Source organism: Lutjanus erythropterus, chromosome 19 (genome assembly GCF_056507025.1).
Source record: "Lutjanus erythropterus isolate fLutEry1 chromosome 19, fLutEry1.hap2, whole genome shotgun sequence".
In the NCBI taxonomy this organism is placed as follows: Eukaryota; Metazoa; Chordata; class Actinopteri; order Lutjaniformes; family Lutjanidae; genus Lutjanus; species Lutjanus erythropterus.
This window is the reverse complement of record NC_139335.1, coordinates 12,970,116-12,990,970: the sequence shown is the minus strand read 5'-3', so window position 1 is coordinate 12,990,970 and position 20,855 is coordinate 12,970,116. Positions and strand designations below refer to the sequence as shown.

The following is a 20,855-nucleotide window of genomic DNA, read 5'->3' as shown; positions in this document are numbered from 1 at the left end:
AGTGCAGGTCCCTGATTGTAACTTAAAGATGACTCAATACCACTTCTTCATGTCCAGTACTGACACCAGCCTGATACTAAAACAACTAATCTGTTACTCCTGCATTTTTTATGGAAGCATTAGCTAAAACAGCTTAAAATAACTCCATGCAGCAGCCGACATGATGGGAGCACTGCTGACAGGTCTCACTCACGTTCGAGCTACTGTCTACCTGACAGTAGTGTGTGTCTGTGTATTCGTGACGCATTTCTCTTTACAGCATGTCACTCAAAGTTAAGTTAAGCGTCGATGTGATGGTTTAGGCCAGGGCTGTAGAATTAGGTGGGCACAGTAGGGATATATCCCTAACAATATCCAGGGATTACTGAATTGTTTCTAGAAATAATTTTGCTAAAATAAAACAATAATAGTAATAAAATAACCACTGTTGTCTGTCAGTGTTTAGTCTAGAGAGATTCAGTATTGTGACATCTGTGCTAATTACAGACAGAACAATGCACTTTTAAGCAATGCCTAAGATTCATTTGGTCCACTGCTTTCCTATAACCAAGGGTTTGTTTTCACCGCCAAAATATTGAATGTAACAATTAAGCAACTAGCAACAAATCAGGTGAATTATTCAGACCATCTGGGATAAAGTGAGAAATACACACAAATCTTGTTATTTTGTAATTTATTCCCATGCGTGCTGTAATGTCAATCAGCACTCCTTTGTCGGCGGCACGGCATCCCTCTGTCTCCTGTCAAACCCTGCACCTCAGACAGGAGACTAACAGCTTTTACTATGCTTATGGAGACATTCTATGTCTCTGTCGCTCTGAAACTTTGCAAGAACAGACATGTTTCTTGTCCCCACCAACCTAGGCATGAAATAGCCACACTTGGTTTAGGTAAACAGATCGTATCAGATTATACCCCCCCTCGATATCTGATTCAGTGATTTTGTCCGGTAGCGGACTTACTGATACTGAGTATACCTGGTTTTAATGGTGAAAATCATAGTCTGTGAATGTGCAGTGTGTCTCCAGAGCTGAAACTAGATATTAGATAACAATAGTAAATCCACAGCTAGTTTTCTTTTGGTGAAGTTTCTTTTCCATTAAGTTTTCTGTTTGCGTGGCTGACTCACTGCTTGAATTGCATTCACAGTGTACCAGTGACTTGAAACACCTTTTGTTGAGGGAGAGAGAGAATGTGGATCATTGTCGATTTTTTTTTTTTTTTTTTTTAGTTTGCTTCTTTGAGACCTGTTTTTAACAGGCGCTGACGTGTGTTTTTTAGTTGTTCATGTAACAGAGATTCTTTGGAAAAAAGAGATTAACAATACTGTGGTGTATGAATCTACAAAGGAGAAGTATGTGTCGTTTTTTTGTGTTGTCTTTTTGTGAATCAGCTCTGCAGTGCACTTCACTAATACTTTAATGTAAGCATTTTTTCAATGAGGTATAACTGCTGAATATTATCCAGTGTTTTTGCAACTAACGGTTTTGTTATTTCCATCTTTTTTTTAAACTCAGACTTTTAAAAACTGTAAGTTTTCTGTTTAACTTTTTCCTGATTTGTTGGATTTCATTTTCATCCCACTACCTGAAACACACTGTGGGCTTACCTCTGTAATGATGTTTGCTATGCAGAATGTTTTAACCTAAGACCCCTTTAAAGCTGCATACAGTACTTCAGCTGCGTGACCTCCTGGCACTCTTTTATCCACAGAGTATTACATGTGAGTGTAAGTTATTCTGTGACCCCTGACTCGTGCCCTCTGTCTGCTCTCCACCTGCTCCTCGCTACATTACAGCACCGCTCCCTGATTCCACAACCTCTTAATCAAAGAGCAGCTCATCATCAAAAGAAATACTCCCCAAACTTACATCACATCACATCACACCATTTTAATGTTTCATTTCATCTTTTAGAAGGATATTTGAGTTTTTGAAAAGTTGAGTTGTGTGAGGTATTTATCCGTGGTCTGTGTATTACTTACAGTAGACGGCGATCGGCACACGACCCAGTTTGCAATGTACTGTTGTGGACAAGGTCAGCAACAACAACAACAACAACAAAAAATCAATATCAGCTTAAGTGCATGCTATATTTAGAATATTTTCACCGCTTCGTCTTGCCATTAGACAAGGTTTTCCAATGGGAAACCACCGTTATATAAGCCAAATATCACTCACTCCAAACCAGCCACACTCCTCTGGCAAAAAGTAATTTTACCTCTCAGAATGTATGAGTTGCTTGTCTTCTGCTGCCTCATTTGGCTAGTTTGTTTGTGTTGCTGTGTGACACAAACTAACCTGAACTAACCCTTGAAAACACCAAAGTCACACAATAACAAAAACAAACAAAATGATCGAGGCAGCTCCTCTGTTAAATTACTGTTTTTGCCAAGTGGTAACTTTGGAAAGAGCAATATTTGACTTGTATATCGATGGTTTCCTGTTTAATACAGTGGAGTAAAAAATCTAAACATAGTGTGCACTTCAACAATTATTGAGTTTTTTTTGGTAAGCCCATTTTTGTTTACTCCATCCATGGCAGTACATCCTTTAGGTCCCTACAGCAGGACTTGTGTATTAATCTCTAAATTGGAGCCATGCTGACCACCATCTACTGAAGGTAACACACAGATGATGGATAAATACCTCATACGATCCCACTTCAAAAAGTCTGACTTAAGATGCTGATGTTTGAATGCAGATGTGCTAAACTGTGCTTTTCAATCATTTCCTTTGCAGTATTCGCCCAGTATGAGGACCACCTACCTGTCTATGACTGATGCCCAGATCAGACACTTTGGGACTGACTTCCAGGTGTAGCCTTCTACCTGCTGAATGCTTTTCAGAGAGGCACCGCCTGAGACTCTGGGTTCTTACCAGGGAGGCTGTCTTCATGGCATAATCCTGTTTACAGGAGCTGCAAGCTGCTGTCCCAATCTGAGACATGAAAGCAGGCCATACGAGACAATTACCTCAGTAACACACCAGTGCAGTGCTCTGAAAGCCCTGCATGCAGTTTTGAACAGACACAGCCTGAACAGGTTCACTTCAAGACTGTTGTTGTGATGTATGGAAACACTGTTGCTCCAATGTAAGCAAGACCCAAATCAAGAGAACTGATTGGATCAAAAAAAAAAATTTTTTCACATTTTCCTATATTCTGGTGGCCTGCATGGATATGATAATCAATACGGTACGTATTTTTATTGTGAAGTGGCTGAATATGGCCCACAGACCCTCTATCATGGCATTTTGATTTTTTGTAAAATCCCTACTCTTTGGCAGCAATTAAAACTGTCACATTTTAGAACTGTATAATTTTTATTGGTGCTACATGAAACGAAACACCATATTTTCAACTTTTCTAAATAAAAGATGTAATGAAAATATTTTTTATGATTTTTTAGGTGTTTAAACTGCCACAGGTTTAAGCATCTCTTCGTTCTTGTTCTAATACTATACTGAAGTGTGTGACCTGCTGATTAGGGGTGAGTCAAACAGTCATGCTGAGGGGTTTATTGTTGTTTTGCTAAATGTGGAGACTATTTAACAGTTGCATGTGAGGAAATTCCCCTGGACTAAATTAGCACAACAGAATGGGATCTAATTCACCTGCAGGCCTGTCTTACTGTGTTACTGTGACACAGCTGGTAAGACATTAAAATGAATATGCAGAAATGTAAAGTTTGTTCTCAGATCCATCTACCCCCAGTGTCTTGTGAAAACCACATTGATCTCTTCAGTGTTGGAGAAATGTGCTGTATGCTGTTTTCTGTGTTGGACAATGTACTAAACTAATGTTTGACCATAAATGCCGTATTCAGACTTATGTGTTCTTGTGTCATTCTTCATTCATGACGAATTGTTTAATTAACCTGATTGGTTAATCAGGGTGGACTGTGTTTTGGTCACAAAATTGAAGTGTAAATTCACAATAGGCTACATAAGTGTGTGCACTCCCTGGTCACCCCATGTTATAAAAAAAAAAATAAGTAAAACATGAATAAGTGGCCTCCACTGTGGTCTGATGTGCAAGAAGGTAACGTGATAAAGTCCCCTCTAGGGTGCCCTTTCAGTGCAGAAAATGTGATGCAGTGCTGTATAGAAAATTGGTTGCCCCCTGCTAAATAGTAAAAATTGTTCCCTGTGGGTTTTTTTTTCATGCTTGACAGCCTGAATCTGCCACCGGTTGAAAGTTGTAGGTTGCATGAAGCACTTTGTGTTACATTTTGTTTATATTGAAGGTCCTAGCAAAATGAAAGCTGACTGATTGATTGACTGATTGATTGATTGTTCTGCTGCAGCTGTAACCACACCCAGAATTGACACCATGGTGTGCCAAGTTTAAAGAAATTTGCTCGATGTGTTATTATGTATAATATTGAGTTCACAAGAATGAGATGACCCAAAGATATAAAGTCTCTTTCCGCGGCTGATGTGGAGCCATAAAAAATGGTTTTCAAGGTTTTTCAAAAAATATGAATCACAGAGGTCCTTCAGCATTCAGTCCTGAATGTGCACCAAGAAATTAGGCTGATCGGTTTAGTAGTATGTGAGATTAGCTGTGGACAAAAGTTAGGTCTGTTGGTCAATCATCCATACAAGCACATGCACAAACAAATGCACACACAACAAGACATGTCACGTGATTCACTTGCATTTAGACAAAGACTGGAACTGGGCTAATTCTTCTCCATTTTTTAAAAGTTTAAACTAGGGGATAAAAGTGTGTCTTACCCAAGAATAAAATGGCATAAATAATGTTTTTTTAAGCATTGCAAACACACAAAATGCAAAATACTATTGGAGCTGCTGTGGTAAACTTTATTGATGTAAATTAATATTATGTTCAACTGCGATAACTTCTCTGAACTATCACTGGATAAAACCACAGGCTGGTATGAGGGCTGGTCACTTATTTTTTTTTGATTAATTAATTAATAGTGGTTTGTTTTGAAATGTCACAAATTGTGAAAAATGTCAGTCTCCAAAAGTCCAATATGCCATCTTCTGTCAGATAAGAGACAGCAGAAAATATTCATATTTAATAATGAGAATTTTGACTTTTTTTCTTAAAAAAATTACTCAGACCAATTATTTGATTATAATTGATTAATAATGAATTAATCATTACAGGCTTGGCTACTATCCTCTTCTTGCTCAGCTCAGGTGGGTCAATGTCAGCGTCTCGATCGCTGTCCAAGGTGCTGATCCTGGAAGCTCCAAGGAAGCAAAATAAACACAAAAACAAAACAACTTAAATTTAAATAAATGTTTTATTTTTCCTTAGATAGTCGGGAGCTGTATCTGCTGCAGTTGCGAGACAGCTGCTCTATCGGGGACAAACACCAAGGAGTGTTTGTCAAGTCAAGTACCGGTTTAATGTCCTGCCTTGCTTGCCGTAGGAAACACGGAAAAACTGTGGACATGGTGGTTGTCAGTTAGCCTGCTAGCCATTTTAGGCTGTTTATTATCATGGAAAAATGTTCGATACGCGGCGATGTTTTGACTGTTGACGAAGGAGGATGTGGAGGGGATGTGGCTGAATAATGGGCAACGTTTTTGGGAGAAAGAGTCGACCTTCTCGTGTAACGGAACAAGACAAAGCCATTTTGGTGAGCTGACAGCGGCTGTAGCAGCAGATTAGTCCCGTTACATCAACACGGGGCTACTGTTAGCTGTTAGCTGTTAGCCAGCTGCACTGTGCTGTGGCCACTGGGCAACATGGTTTAATGTTCACCGATAACGTTTTCTGCTCACTTCGAGTTAGTGTACTATTTTACAAATCAGTCTGCTCTATTTATGTACTAATATTTAGGCGTGGATTCACGTACTTTTTTCTTCACTTACTTATATAAATATATTCCAATTAAAAAGAGCTTTGTTGTCATGGAAAAGCAAGTGTGGTAAAAGAACAAAATATGTACGCTGCTAAAGTAAGTGTGAAACCAAAAAAAAAAAAAACAACAAATATAGAATAAATATGATTTTGTTCTGAGAAATATATGTGCACATGCAAGTGAGAATAGAAAATGATAAATTTTCATTTACAGAATATACTCTGATCAGGCATAACATTATGACCACCTGCCTAATATTGTGTTCGTCCCCTTTTTGCTGTCCAAACAGCCCTGACCCGTCGAGGCATGGACTCCACTAGACCCCTGAAGGTGTGCTGTGGTATCTGGCACCAAGACGTTAGCAGCAGATACTTGAAGTCCTGTAAGTTGCGAGGTGGGGCCTCCATTGATCGGTCTTGTTTTTCCAGCACATCCCACAGATGCTTGACTGGATTGCGATCTTGGGAATTTGGAGGCCAAGTAAACTCGCCAAAATCGTTGTTATGTTCCTCAAACCATTCCTGAACCATTTTTGCTTTGTGGCACGGCGTGTTATCCTGCTGAATCAGGAAATACTGTTTCCATGAAAGGGTGCACATGGTCTGCAACAGTACTTAGGTAGGTGGTACGTGTCAAACTAACATCCACATGGATGGCAGGATCCAAGGTTTCCCAGCAGAACATTGCCCGAAGCATCACACTGCCTCTGCTGGCTTGCCTTCTCCCCATAGTGCCTCCTGGTGCCATGTGTTCCCCAGGTAAGCGATGCACACGCACCTGGCCTTCCACGTAATGTAAAATAAAACATGATTCATCAGACCAGGCCACCTTCTTCCATTGCTCCGTGGTCCAGTTCTGATGCTCACATGCCCATTGTTGGTGCTTTCAGCGGTGCACAGGGGTCAGCATTGGCACCTTGACTGGTCTGTGGCTATGCAGCCCCATACGCAGCAAATTGCGATACACTGTGTATTCTGAGACCTTTCTATCAGAACCAGCATTAATTTCTTAAGTAATTTGAACAGCAGTAGCTCGCCTGTTGGATCGGACCACACGTGCATCAGTGAGCCTTGGCCGCCCATGACCCTGTCGCCGGTTCACCACTGTTCCTTCCTTGGACCACTTTTGATAGATACTGACCACTGCAGACCGGGAACACCCCACAAGAGCTACAGTTTTGGAGACGCTCTGACCCAGTCGTCTAGCCATCACAATTTGGCCCTTGTCAAACTCGCTCAAATCTTTACGCTTGCCCTTTTTTCCTGCTATTAACACATCAACTTTGAGGACAAAATGTTCACTTGCTGCCTGATATATCCCACCAACTAACAGGTGTCATGATGAAGAGATAATCAGTGTTATTCACTTCACCTGTCAGTGGTCATAATGTTATGCCTGATCGGTGTGAGTAAGAACTGTATAGACAGGAGGTAAATCACAAGTTTCATCATGGTAATATTTTCTACCAATTCTTTGACAACAATACAATAATTACCAATATTGATAAGTAATAATTATGATATAAATTCAATTTGATTCATTTATGGTTCAGAGATCAATATCAGATTGTATCATATGCCCATTTAACGCAGTAAGTTACATTTATGTCAATTCACAAAAAGCGACATCAATAATACTGGATCAGTGAAGATTGAATTGATATACCAATTCAGATCAGTATACTTTTACTCTCCTTGTATGTGCACATATGTGTAGACTGAAATAAACACCAGTTACATCTGACTTTGTGCTTTTTCCCTAGCAATTGAAGCAGCAGAGAGATAAGCTGAAGCAGTACCAGAAGAGAATCACCCTACAACTGGAGAAAGAGCGACTTCTAGCAAAACAGTTGCTAAAAGATGGCAGAAAAGAGTAAGTATAAAATAAGCTATTTTACCGTTTTCAGTTAAGAGCTGAAACAGTGTGAAGGCAAACAACGGTAAAAAAAAAAATAAAAAAAAGATTGTTAATGAACAATAATACATATGTTTGATGTTGCAGCTTTAAAAGCCTTTATTACAGGCTTATTCACTTACTTTGTTAGAAGGTCCAGATTTGAAAAGCAGTATTGTGCCAAGATGCTGGATGTTTACATTTCCTGTGCCTGACCTTGGCACCACACAATTTTAAAATTTGTCTTACAAATTATTTTATTTGTCCTACAAATAAAGGTAATTTAGGTAATTAGTAGGTATGTATGCATATGCTGAACTTCACATAGATACTGACACTCTTTAAATACACTGAGGTGCAAACCCCTCAGTGGGCTCAATGGCATTGTCTGTATCTGTTTTATTCTGTATGAACACCTTATAAACAACTGCAACTGATGCATACTTTTTTCCTTTTTATTTGTTTGTCTGCAGAAAAGCACTGCTGCTTCTTAAGAAAAAACGATATCAGGATCAGCTACTAGACAAGACTGAAAATCAGATTTCAAACCTCGAGCGTATGGTAAGTTTTGTGAGGTTATATTATTTGATGCCATCATGTTTTTTTTTTAAGTCACTAAGGAGCAGCGCTCAGTGATATGATATATTAAAACAGAAAAAAATCTTCCAGAGTCTGATAGATGTATTTTAATTTCTCATCTCTACCTGCTTTGTGCTGTAGTCTCTCTTTGTGCTTTATTATTCAATCAAGGAGATTTTCTGCAAAATCCAACCTAAATCAGAGGTGCAAAAATGTGTAGAGAATAGGTGTTTTTTTTTAATAGTATATTATTGGAGTTGAAATGGTATATATAACATGATGAACTACTATATAGTCAATGTAATAAGAGAGTTAAAGTAGGAAGCTGTTTTTTATAATATATAAATATTTGCAACTTGGTTGTTTTTTATTTGTTTGCCATTCTGTTCATTTACATGCTAATATTTGTCAACAGGTTCAAGATATTGAGTTCATGCAAATTGAGATGAAAGTCATCGAGGGGCTCAAAGTTGGCAACGATTGTCTGAAGAGTATGCACGAGGTGGATATGCTTTGATGTGTTTTTCCTGCCTTGTGTGTTTAGAAATTTTTCCTTTTGCATTCATGTGATAATAGTACCCCCTTAAGCTTTAGATATGTGAGTGTTTTCTTAAACAATGTCAAAGTTTCCACTGATAAGCGCACTTTTCTTTAATATGATCCTTGGGTGAGGATTGAGCAGCAGAGAAAGCTTGAGGTTTGTGTTAGCATAGCTGGTGCACATTGTTTGAAGATTAAAGGATTAAGAAGCAAAGCCTTGACTACAGCGGTGTGACTGCTGCACATCCTTGGATACAGTGCACAGATCTTGCTCAGGAAATTCACAAACCAGCCAGACTATGTGCAAAACACTTTACATCCAAAGCACTTTCATTCTGTAATATGGGCTTCCTTTTCTCATTTGTGACAGATCATGTCAATTGAAGATGTGGAGAGAATCATGGATGAGACCCAGGAGTCAATTGAATATCAAAGGGTAAATGTCTACAGTCATGTACACCTGTACAGAGTTTTTCTACTTGATATTTATTCAGACTTGTATATGTTTATGTATAAGCTTAATATTCCCTTAAATGCACTTAAGCTGTACTATAATGAATATCCAGGAACCAAGTATAAATTTCCTCATATTATAAAACACTAAACACCCAGTTTTTTTTCTCAGCCAAGGACCCCTCACAAGATCAAAAATACTTCAACAGACCCCCTCTAGTATTTGCCTTGGAATAATTTGACCTAGCCTGTTTATTTAAACATGAACTTAGTTATGTGACAGAACAACACAAGAGTAAAGATTTTAAATATTTGCACCATATCAACACAAAACACCCATAACGTACTTACACACCAACTACTAACTACTACTACAACTATTTATGATTAAAATTAAAATATTATTCATAAATTACAAATCAAAATCCAAAGAGTTGTGTAAAATCTAAATAAAAACAGGATGCAAAGATATGAAAAAAAACCTTTTCAACTTGTATTCAGTTGAATACAGTACAAGACAAGTTTTGTAAATATACACTCTGAATTTGATATCTGCAAGATGTTTTTTAAAAAAAAAAAAAGTTGGGACAAGGGCAACAGAAGACTGAGAAAGTTGTGGAATGCTGTTTCAGAAAGCAGGCTTAACAAACTCTGATTCTGATCCTGATCTCTGAGTTGACTGAAATTGACATGAGAAACTCTGAGATTTCAGTACCAGATCTGCGGATCGGAATTGGTTCAATCATCTGTGAGTATGTTAACTCTTAGTGATGAGTTTACAAAATCATTGATGGAGCTCCAATATTATGAACTATCACCATGGCAACGGGTAAATAAAAGGCCCAGTGTCCATTTTAATCCAGCGGAGTTAGAAATAAAATGTGTGCCAGTGTGGAGAGATTTATCTTAAAAGCAGGACTGGCGAAAGGAGTTGGTAAGTTAACACTATTATATTTAATTCAGCTGAGTCCACTCATTCATCATTTACCAGACATAAATTCCTCGAATGTGCTGGGATCTGACCGTATGTTACATTTGATTTTTTTCATTTATCAGCTGTAATCTGACGGGGACAAAATGTGGGTGACAGCGACTGAAGATGAGGTCATAGTCTGAACAGTAATAAGAATTTTGCCATTATTGAGATTCACACTGACTGTAAATCTATTTTGATTAAAAACAATGTGCTCCACAGCATTCTATATTTCAGCATGTGTAGCATGTGTAAATATTTTGACATGAAATGCTTTAAAAAAAAAACAACATTTTTTAAAAAATCTACATTTAGTCCAGCTTTAGAATCATAAAGTTGTTTCAGCTGCACCACAGCCATCCTCACCAACGTGATTTGATAACTATGATAGGAACGTTCCATCAGTGTGACCAGTCACCAATGATTAATCATTGATCAGTAACCACTATATGAATGTGTGGTAAAAGTTTGTGTGCAGGGGACTGGTTGACAGCCTGACAGTTGCCTTCATGTCCACAGAGTCACAATGTTATAAAGACGAATGATGTATAGATTTTATTCTGAGCTGAAAATGAGTCCACGATGTCACAGATCACTGTCTCTGTCCTCACGCTGATGATGGATCGATCATGAATGTGCTCGTATTAAAGTCCTCAGGCAGAAAACTAATATCTAACTCAGATTTCATGGTTTTAAAAACTTAAACTTGTTAAAATTAATGCTCTGCAATGCACACTTTGATATATCAAAGCGCATATTGGAGTGCATTAACGCAACTGTATGAAGGAGGAAATGAAATGGGGAGGGGGGGTGTCAGACAGCTCCTTCAGGGGGCTCCTTCAGGCTTCAAAGGAGGGGAGGAGTTTGTTTAAGAAAACCTGCCAAGCAGGTTAGGTTCACAGAGTCATTTACTGCAGTGACAGACCCAGAGTTTGTCTTTCTCTATGAAATGGAAAACCCAGAGTTTCTCTTATCCCAGGCTAAAACTCTGAGTGATAGGATCATTATTGGGTATGAAAAGAGTCATCCTCAGCAGGCTCAGTCATTCACAGGTGCCCATGGCCTCATGGCTACTGTCACATCTCTGAAGGCCTCCTTAATGCTGAGAGGTAAATACAGGTTTTGAAGCAACATATGCTGCCATCCAGATGATGACTTTCTCAGAGATGTTACTGCATATTTCATTAAGACAACGCTAAGACACATTCTGCATATGTTACGACAACATTTCATCAATTCAGTAATTAATGTCCTCAGTTCCTAAATGTTGTTAAAAGAAAAGTTAAACATGCCCCTATCACAACTTTTTTTTGAACATGTTCACAAAAACCAATCAACTTAAATTTGTTTGACTGTTAAATATCTTGTCTTTGTACTGTCTTCAGTTGCATAAAGGTTGAAAAGTGTTTTTGCAAATCATTACTTTTTTTTTATTTTGGGATTGTGGTTTGTGTGAAACTTTTTGCAATAACTAAATAATATTCTTTCTAAATGTTATACTTTTGATGAATGCATCTGAAAACTTTTCACGGACCCCCCTGGAAGAGTGCCACAGACCCCTATTTGAGAATCACAAGAGGACACTACTTAAACCAGAACTTTCCTAGACATTAGAAAATAATTCATACGGTAGATAACTGTCCATGTTCATACTAAGTCAGCGAAAAGACACAGCTGTCACTGCGCTGTCAGCTCACAATATCTTTTGCACCCACAGCAAATAGACGAGCTGCTGGCCGGAGCCCTGACGCAGGAGGACGAGGATGAAGTTTTAGCAGAGCTGGAAGCTATCACTCAGGTGGGTGTTGAGCAGCATTTTTAACCTTTACTAATACAGGCAATGTTTGCTGAACATGCACGCTCTTTTCCTGTAACACCAGCCTTCAGATTTTTAGTTACACAGACACACACTGAAGCCTGGTGTAACCACAGGCTTCAGCTGTTTGCCACTTCCACTGGAGCAGTGCTGTGGTTAAAGCTGTGATGAAGCTGTGAAAAATGCACATTGGTGTTTTGATCTCATATTTGTGCAATAACTGTCTGTTGAGAAGAGGAGTAATTCTAACAAAGTTCAGCACATTTTGAAGGAAGCCACAATATTTGTATCTAATAATAGGCTGTATTATTTGAGACAGTCACAATAATTAAAACCTCTGCAGATTTTTTCGTCTTTTGTGATTATTATTCCACATGGCACCCACAAACCACACAAATCATTATGTTTTATGCTTGAACACAGACACAGATTTAATTCTAGTTCTTCTCCGTTTGACAAAGGGAGAGCAAGTAATGCATTATTCCTTTCAACATTTTATCTGCGGATGTTTTTTATGTTCAAGCCCAATTTCAAAAAAGCTGGGACACCGTTTAAAATTTTAATAAAAATAGAATGCAATGATTTTTCTTGTGCAAGATAAACATCAAGATATTTATTGTTGAAACTGATAAACTTGTTTTTGTAAATATACACTCATCACAGGGATAACAAAAGACTGGGAAAGTTGTGTAATGCTCAGAAAATACCTGTGTGGAATATTCCACAGGTAAACAGGTTAATTGGTAACGGGTGATGATCTGATTGATATGATTATAATTTATTCACAAGTTAAGGACAGTGTTCACCACTGCATGGACAACAGTTTAAGGTTGTCACAAAGCTGCAAGGACACAATCTACAATCCATAATATCATCAAAAAATACAGAGAATCCAGAGAAGTCTCTGCACATAAGGAACAATGCCAAAAGCCAACAATGAATGCCTGTGACCTTTGATCCCTCAGGCGGCGCTGCATTAAAAACCCCACATAACTGTATAAAGGATACTGCATGGGCTCGGGAACATAACACAGTTTGTTGCTGCGTTTACAAATGCAAGTTAAGTTTCTTGAATCCTGAAGCTTGCATCATCTAAACTTCAAAGTTTTAGAAAATAAAAAGACATTTTCAGCTTGCCAACTGAACATTTGTGCGCTTCTCTTGTGGGTCAGGGTAACCTTTATTATTACAACTCTTATTGTTACTCTGTCTCTCCTGAAACAGGGAGAAGATGTAGCACTGCCAGAGGTCCCCACTGAGCCAATACCAGAGATCCCAGAGGCTGCTAAAGCTGAACCAGGTACAGTTGATTTGTTTTTTTTTTAATATAATTTCTTACCATGCAGCCTTTTTTTATGCACTTGATATATTTGTAATTCAAGCCAGACTGATCTTATCTGCTTTACTTTCTTGTCTAGAGAGGAGAGAAGCAAAGAAGAAGCCCGACAGAGAGATGTTAGCAGCCTGACAGACTGAATTTGTGGTTGAGAGTCTTTGTACTGATTCTGTTCATTTCAGTATTTCATCTTTAATCGTTAGTATGTGAAGGTGGGAGCTGCAGACATCAGAGCACCTTCACACACTTTACAGGATCAGCACTGTGTCTGTGCTCCGGGTCACTGCCCCTCTGAAGTGTCTACAGAAAGGAAGTGAAATGTCCTGTTTCTCTGTGTCTGACTTGCCGTAATAGAAAGAAAGGACTAATTTTTAGAAGTTTTACACATGAATTTCAGTTGTTTTCCATAGTAAACTGAGCTGTGGCAACAATATGTTTTCTTGGCTCTTCTTTCATAAACCGATTTATCCTTCTGTTGTCATGGAGAATCCCAGTATTTTCTTCTCATGTTCAAATTGTGTGTCATGCATCCTCCAGATGGGGGCACCCTTTGCTAGTTTTTGGAGGGGGTTTTTTGACTCAACAGTACACAAAACAGGTGTCCTCATTCACATCCTGTCAGTAAAGTGTGCGTGTGGTTATTGACAGTCCGTTGAAAGCTCATGTTGCTGATATGTGGGAGATGTTTAGACAGGAAAGCCAATATAGTATTTACAATCCTACACTAAGTGGGCACTTTAATTAGCATGTACAGTACAATGAAGCTAGAACAAATTATCCACTTCACCTCTGGTGTTACTGAAAACAGTCAGAGAATGACTCGTCAACTGCCTTATACAATGCAGTTACATACATAAAATCTTTTTTAAGAAAAAACAGGAACTGCTGCACATCAGCAGCAGAGGCTTTACTAGGCAGAGACAGAACACAAAAAATATTTTAGATAGATGGGAATGTTTAAGTACAACTATTACTTTAAAGCTCATCATTACAGACATTAGAAGTGTCAATATATGCATATAAATATATACACATATATACATTTTCCCAAGAACAGCATTTAAATATTTAACATAATTTGCAGGGAAACTAATTTGCCTCTATACATTAAGGGCATGGTACAGAAGTATGAGGGGCGGGCACTAAATCAGCGCTTTGACAAGATGGTGTTGCGTTACAATGCTGTAGGAAATGTTGGCTTTCAGGTTTGAGCGTGCATGGGGTGAGCAATCGCTCTGGAAGCCATGTCAACATGGAAGGGATTTTATTATATGCCACTCAGTGTCATAACAATGTGGCCTTTGTTAAACGCTGTCCTGTATGAGCACCATTTTTAAAGGCATGACATGCAATATTTTCCTAAAAGAAAGAAACAAACAAACCCAGAAACACAATCCCTTTTCAATCATTGCTTATGACCCTGTGGCTCTATCTGCAGAGACCCTGCCCTCTTTCTCATTATTTTGCTGTGCACAGGTTCATTATTAACCCAAAACGTTGGTATGTGAAAGCCTAGAACTTCAAATACCTTCAAGTTTCTTTCTGGAGCGTTTTTGACAAATCCTGCTGACTCTACCTTTAGTTCTTGTATTGTTTTTGTATCTGTTACTACCAGGGTTGGGTCAGATTACTTTGAAATGCCAATTATGGAAGACAAATTACATGCCAATTTTGGGATTGGAATTGTAATCTATTGATTACAGAAAATCAATACATCTGAACACCTCATAGTCACAAAAATTGATGCAGCCACCACAATTTGAGTTCCACAAATATTCTTTTTGTTTCATTTTCTTGTTTCTGGAGCAATAGTCTAAGAAACCCGTACGTCAAACATGCTTTTTATGAATCAATATTGGTATTTAAGTATTGGTCATCATGGGAAAAAAATCATAGTTTTAAAATTGGTATATTTAAAAAAAAATTTATCAAAAATGTAATCAATAAATCCTTGACAACGTAACTGTATTGTAATTAGACATTTTCAAGTGAAATCTGGGTTGATTTTAGTGACTTATTTTTTGTAATCTGATTACATAATCCTAATTACATGTAATTCGGACTACCCAACCCTGATTATAATGCTGAATTTCTCCAGTCTGCCATTGGTGAACTGTCTGTTTTTATTTTGTTCAAATTTATTTTTCATGACAAACTCCTTGAGATGTACCATCTCGTTTTCGAGGGGGTCTCAACAAATATCACAATTATTACTTAAACAACAGAAGAGTGAAAAAAAACAAGAATATTATCGAAACAGCAACGTACAGATAAACAAAAACAATAAACAAATTAAAAAACAAAGGCGCAAAGACAATAAAGAAACATTTATGACATTTTAAAGGCAAACGATATGCGTCCTTTTTGATCCTTCGCCGTGTTTCTCAACACTTGTTCGGCGCGTCTGAGATTGCGAGAAAGCCCAGCCCTGGGAGAGTCCGTGAAGGCAGCAGCGGGCTGTCAGATGTGGAGAGGGAAGGAAGGTGTGTTTAGTTGAAGTGGATTTTTCGGGAGCGCAGCATCGTCTCAGTCGCTCTCGGGCGCGTTGCCTCGCTTATTGTCTGATCAAACTCGCGTGTTTACTCCCTTTATTTTTCCCTCCTGTTTCACGCGGATACACGTTTGAAGGAAAAAACCGTTTATGGTCCTGGCTGAAGATTTCACGATGTCTCGCACCGACGAGGTTCACCGCTTGACGGAAAATGTCTATAAGGTAAGGTTCAACTAATGGGGAAAGTTTGTTGAGACGTGCATAATAAAACCACCTCAGCTCCCAGACGCACAGCGTGAATCAGACATTATTATTTACCGGCCAAGACGCATTCAGAGCCTCATGTTTTTTTTCTTCAATAATCTCATAAGGGAGAGGCGCAGTAGCTCAGTTTTTATTTATTTATTTATTTATCAGATTATCAGCCGATTGACCAAAACGCTCTGTCTTCCACCTCCACCTCTCTGCTAAATTTCCCTCATAAAAAAAAAAAATCAGTCACTCACTTCTTCTTTTCCTCCAAGTATATATTGTATCCCTATAACCCACCTGTGTAAGATATGTCTGTAGGATATCAATGGGTTTCTGCAGCCCGGTTTGAAGCTGATTTAGGGACATTCCAGTAGTCAGTGTTTGACGGGCAGGGAAGGTTGGGCTTATCTGTTGAAACAAGTAAACATTTGCCCCATAGGGATTTCAACATCAGAACCTGTTCTACATAAAAAAAACCTGTGAGAACTTTGCATGCAATTGTTAAGCCTCAGTCAGTACTGGAAAAAAAAATATTCACAGTAACAAAAGGACAGAAAGGATTGCTACAGCGTTGGTTTCTTCTAAGGATTTTTTTTTTTTTAATATGGGAATTATAGGATTTCTTCTAATAATTATTTGATCATTGTGTCCATGAAATGGCAGAAAAGAGTAAGAAAATGTCTTCAGATTGCTTGTTTTGTTCAACCAGCAGCCCCCAAACAAAATGCATTCAATTTGCAATGATGTGAAATGAAGAGAAGCAGCTAATGTGGGATTAATGTTGTCATTTATTAACAACCACTGCCTGTCATTGTTGGTTGATATATAACTGAAATGTTTAAAGGAATAATATGCAACATGTTCCATGTATAGACTCATATAAATATAATACTTAAATCATCATAAGTTAGAATAGTGTGGTTGTGTCTGTATCTGCACAGACCCTGCCTTCAGTATTTCCTTATTTTCTCATTATTTTGCTTTGCTTTGGACATTTTACCAACTCAGAACATTGATATTTTAGTCCCTCCAGGAAGTTGTGATGCTGCAGTCGCAACAATCCCTATGAATTCTGCACAACCTTGCAATTTTGTCCAATCACCACAAGTTTTACACAGATTGGATCAATTGGTATCTTCCAGCGAGTTCCACCAATCATAGCAGTCTCCTGCACAAATGTCCAACTGAGTCAATATTTTATTATTTAGTATCTTTTTGTTTTGTCACAGGTACTAAAAAGAGCACAAGGTTCATCTGTGATGATCTTTGCAGTTTTATATTTTATAATTTTGTGCTTGTTGTTTTGACTGAGTTTAGGCACTTTGTGGAATATCCCTCAGATGCACCTCTTCATTTACAAATAAAGCAGATTTTGTTAGATTTTTTGTAATGCTGAGCCTTTTTGGTAAGGTTGCTTAGAACATGCATTTTGATTTTTAATAAATTATACAAAAAAACCAACTTTTTTTCTTTGCAATTTTCACTCACTTCCCTACTTTCCTTGCAAAAAGCACCTAAAAGCATTGCAACACACATCATGTTTTGTTCGAGTAGGTTCTGTGAAATCAGGCATTTTCAGCCGTGACAATCCCCCAAAACATCCTGCAAAATCCTGGAGAGACTGGTCTTTGACGTCTGGGGAATGAGACACAACAATCAATTATCTTTCTGGTGCGTTTATGAACAGCTCAGACAAATTCTACTAAAGCTACCTTTAACTGATTATGAAAATTGTCACTTTCAATGGCACTCATCAATCGAATGATCATTTCAGTGCTGATTTCTGAGTAATCTGTTGAAACTTATTCTGGGCTTTGGTCCACAGCAGCCACCTACTGAAGGAATGTTAACAAAACTTCCTGTTATGAGGGCTCCACACCTGTGTCTTGAGATAATCTCAGGTTTCTATTTTGCTAACCGAGGAGGCCTCTTTCAGTATATTTCTAGACATTATTTACACATAATGGTCCGTAAATGTTAACCTACTTTTAACTTCCTCCTGCGCCCTAAGCCGGCTGTAGTTCCCCTAACAGAAGGCCAAAAGCGGGTCGGGGGTAGCTGCTCATTTTCCTGCAGGGAATAGACATCTATCAGAAAGGAGGTCAGATGAGCAGAGACTGACTGGTGCTTCTTTTAGAGCCAACAGGGGAAGCGAATGTTTCAGGTGGCTATTTCTGGGATGAATTGGTCACATAGCCTACAGTGTATCCTTCTCATTGTGAATTGTGTGCTACGCTCTGTCGGGGGCTTGTCCAAGTGTTTACACCTGCCAATGTGGGTTAATCAACATGGACTCACTGTAGGTGTCGGGATCCTGAACCCTCGGGGTGGGTGAACGGGTCCTTGCACTGAGGGTTTTGCTCATCCAAGTGCAGGCCTGGCAGCGGGGGTCTCTGTCTCTGGGGTGAACGCACCCCGTCAGAGTCCTGACAGCCAGGAATGCTGATGGGCAGCGGAGTGGAGAGACTGAGTCCCTCTTCCACACACCAGGGATGCGACCTCGTGGCAAATGCTAGGAAGGTCACAAAGAGTGCTATAGTCGCTGCTTATTTTCCCCTACAGCGTAAAAGCAAGTTTCTCAGTGCGCTTTAATATTTAAAGAGATGCCTTCAGTTTGACTCAGTGATGAAAAACATCAGTCTTTCACAGCACGCTGCATGTTTTTAGGTGTTTATGCCCTCAAAACCAACTTTAAAAAAGAAAAAAGATGGCGTTTTATTATAGGGGATAGGTAGTAATTTGGCATGTTTACACACTGAAATCTGCTGCTGTAGTTTGGATACAAAATGACAGATTGTCTGAGTTTGCACTGCAGACTGTCAACCTCAATTTCATGGGTTTGTCAGCCTCGTTGAAAGAATGGTGAAGCTGCAAGTCTTGTTGCATAATTATTAAAATTAGAAAAAAAAAAGAATCCTGTGACTTATTTAAATAATTTAGGAGATGCAAAATTTATCAAAAATCCTGAAGTAAACAGAACGTTAAACTGAGTTCATCCCATCATTATTAGGGGTGTAAATGGGGCAGGAATTTTCATGGAGGCCGTGAAGGCGTGACGTGCCCTGTGGCCACAGTGGCCTTGATGCCCCGCCTTCATTGCCCCAGTTGATTTTACTGTTTTCTCCTCTGCTTCTTTCCCAACAATATGGTTTTTAGACACCAGTGTCTTTTTTTGGGATTCTGACTTCTTTCTGGGCAACATCAAGTCAAATAATAACCGGTAGCGTGCTCAATTTCTAGCCTGTTTTTAGCCACTGGAAAACCACTGGGCTATTTACAGTATGTCTACAGCTTGAATAATTAGTGAAAAAAATAAGACAAGAAACTCAACATAAAATGTCCTGCATTGCTTGTACATTGCTACATGGACTTAGCTGACCCAGTGGTCTAAGAAGAGTTTATAAGAGGTCATAAGAGTAATACATGCCTGATGTTTGTAACTGTAATGTTAACAAACGTGACATTAGTCCCCCTGACTTCCCGTCCCCATTCAAACAAGTCCAGTGACTCTGGTCAGTCCAGAAAAAAATGATAAATTATTTTGTGAAATAAACAGTTTTTAAAATTTATTTAGGCCTATTTAAAAAAAAACATTTTATTCATCCATTTTAAATAAAATCATTCCTAATCCTCAAGTTAAATTAATTGTTCATAAGATGTATAAAATCATTCATAAACAACAATAAACATCAATATATTGACTCAGTGATCAATGATCCAGTATAATCAATGCAAAGTGTAAATATCAATCGTATTATCATCTTTAAGATGTGCCTTTATTTTGAAATCCCCGTGGCATGTCTATAAATCTTCAGTTATTATTGAGCCGAGTTTTACATTCTAGTCTCATACTGATCACAGACCCCTGAACTGAATCAAACAGAAATCATGTTGTGGTGGGCTTCTAGTATGTCGTTGTTCAAAGAAACCATGCGACGTCGTCTCTTCATGAAGCTTGTGATTTATTAGTCATCATTTAAGGCACAGACAGCAGCGCACAATGATTGGACATTTCTCAGACTGCGCTGATGACAGTTGTTGTGTTTGCAACGTTGTACCTTTTTGTAGCTTCTAACGTTTTTATAATGCAGTTGCTAATTGTTTGCACAGACTTTTCATGCACCTCCAAGTGTTTAAAAGGCTCCACAGCCAGTCACCTCTTTTAATGTTAAGGGAGCACGAATCCTTGATACATATCTGAATGCCTCTATAGACAATTATTGTGATTGTCTGCTTTGTATGCGAGCAGACATCTCCTGAGGAAGAGGAGAAAAAACATACGGCGTCTGCAAAGTCACAGCAGCTGGGCAGATACTGAGTAATCGCAAGGGAGAAGAGGGGGTAACTGCGCTGCTGTGACTCATGTTAGCCCAGTTGAGTGTGTGTGTTTAACAGGGCTGGGACTGTAGGCACAATGAGAGAGAGACTGGAGAGTCAGAATCTCACTGCAAGTGTTGTTCCTCTGGTAAAGGCCAGAGACACTCCTTAGTTTTTTGACATGACTTTATCTTAATCAGCAGGGGAGTCAGCCCTGTAAACCCGGCAATCCCAGCGTGATCCTCTGTGACTCACTTCCATTCTCCTCCCGCACACAGGCAGGCAGCTCCAGACGTGGCAATCGGCATCTAGTCATTCCCGCGCTGACGGGGTGAGACAGATACTTAAGACTGACACTCGGCG

At 38.8% G+C, this 20,855-nt stretch overlaps 3 protein-coding genes across 7 annotated transcripts in view; all 3 read left to right on the top strand.

Annotated features, from left to right (window-relative positions):
* ttyh2l (tweety homolog 2, like) overlaps positions 1-3,129 on the top strand; it is a 41,950-nt gene extending 38,821 nt beyond the window's left edge. For both annotated transcript variants that reach the window (XM_084744596.1, XM_084744595.1), the window contains exon 14: positions 2,742-3,129. In XM_084744596.1, the coding sequence (XP_084600722.1) occupies positions 2,742-2,822 (81 nt within the window). In that variant the 3' untranslated portion in view covers positions 2,823-3,129. The remainder of the gene's footprint in view (positions 1-2,741) is intronic.
* Positions 3,130-5,394: 2,265 nt separating this feature from the next.
* LOC146309430 (charged multivesicular body protein 6-like) lies at positions 5,395-13,863 on the top strand. Its single transcript, XM_084743907.1, has 8 exons — positions 5,395-5,617; positions 7,605-7,714; positions 8,209-8,296; positions 8,730-8,816; positions 9,225-9,290; positions 11,998-12,078; positions 13,321-13,396; positions 13,515-13,863. The coding sequence occupies exons 1-8, from the start codon at positions 5,552-5,554 to the stop codon at positions 13,562-13,564; spliced, it is 624 nt and encodes a 207-aa protein (XP_084600033.1). The 5' UTR covers positions 5,395-5,551; the 3' UTR covers positions 13,565-13,863.
* Positions 13,864-15,914: 2,051 nt separating this feature from the next.
* baiap2a (BAR/IMD domain containing adaptor protein 2a) overlaps positions 15,915-20,855 on the top strand; it is a 75,120-nt gene continuing 70,179 nt past the window's right edge. For 3 of the 4 annotated variants that reach the window (XM_084743883.1, XM_084743885.1, XM_084743884.1), the window contains exon 1: positions 15,916-16,145. In XM_084743883.1, coding sequence (XP_084600009.1) covers positions 16,074-16,145 — 72 coding nt within the window. In that variant the 5' untranslated portion in view covers positions 15,916-16,073. Of the gene's footprint in view, positions 16,146-20,855 lie in introns of all 4 variants that reach the window. The other variant, XM_084743886.1, reaches the window with a different exon arrangement.

Bases quoted from the DNA above. Each gene is read 5' to 3' on its own strand.
- LOC146309430 (XM_084743907.1), top strand. From the start codon at position 5,552: ATGGGCAACGTTTTTGGGAGAAAGAGTCGACCTTCTCGTGTAACGGAA. The intron at 9,291-11,997 runs GTAAATGTCTAC...TTGCACCCACAG, and splicing joins AGTCAATTGAATATCAAAGG to CAAATAGACGAGCTGCTGGC. The intron at 13,397-13,514 runs GTACAGTTGATT...TTTCTTGTCTAG, and splicing joins GGCTGCTAAAGCTGAACCAG to AGAGGAGAGAAGCAAAGAAG.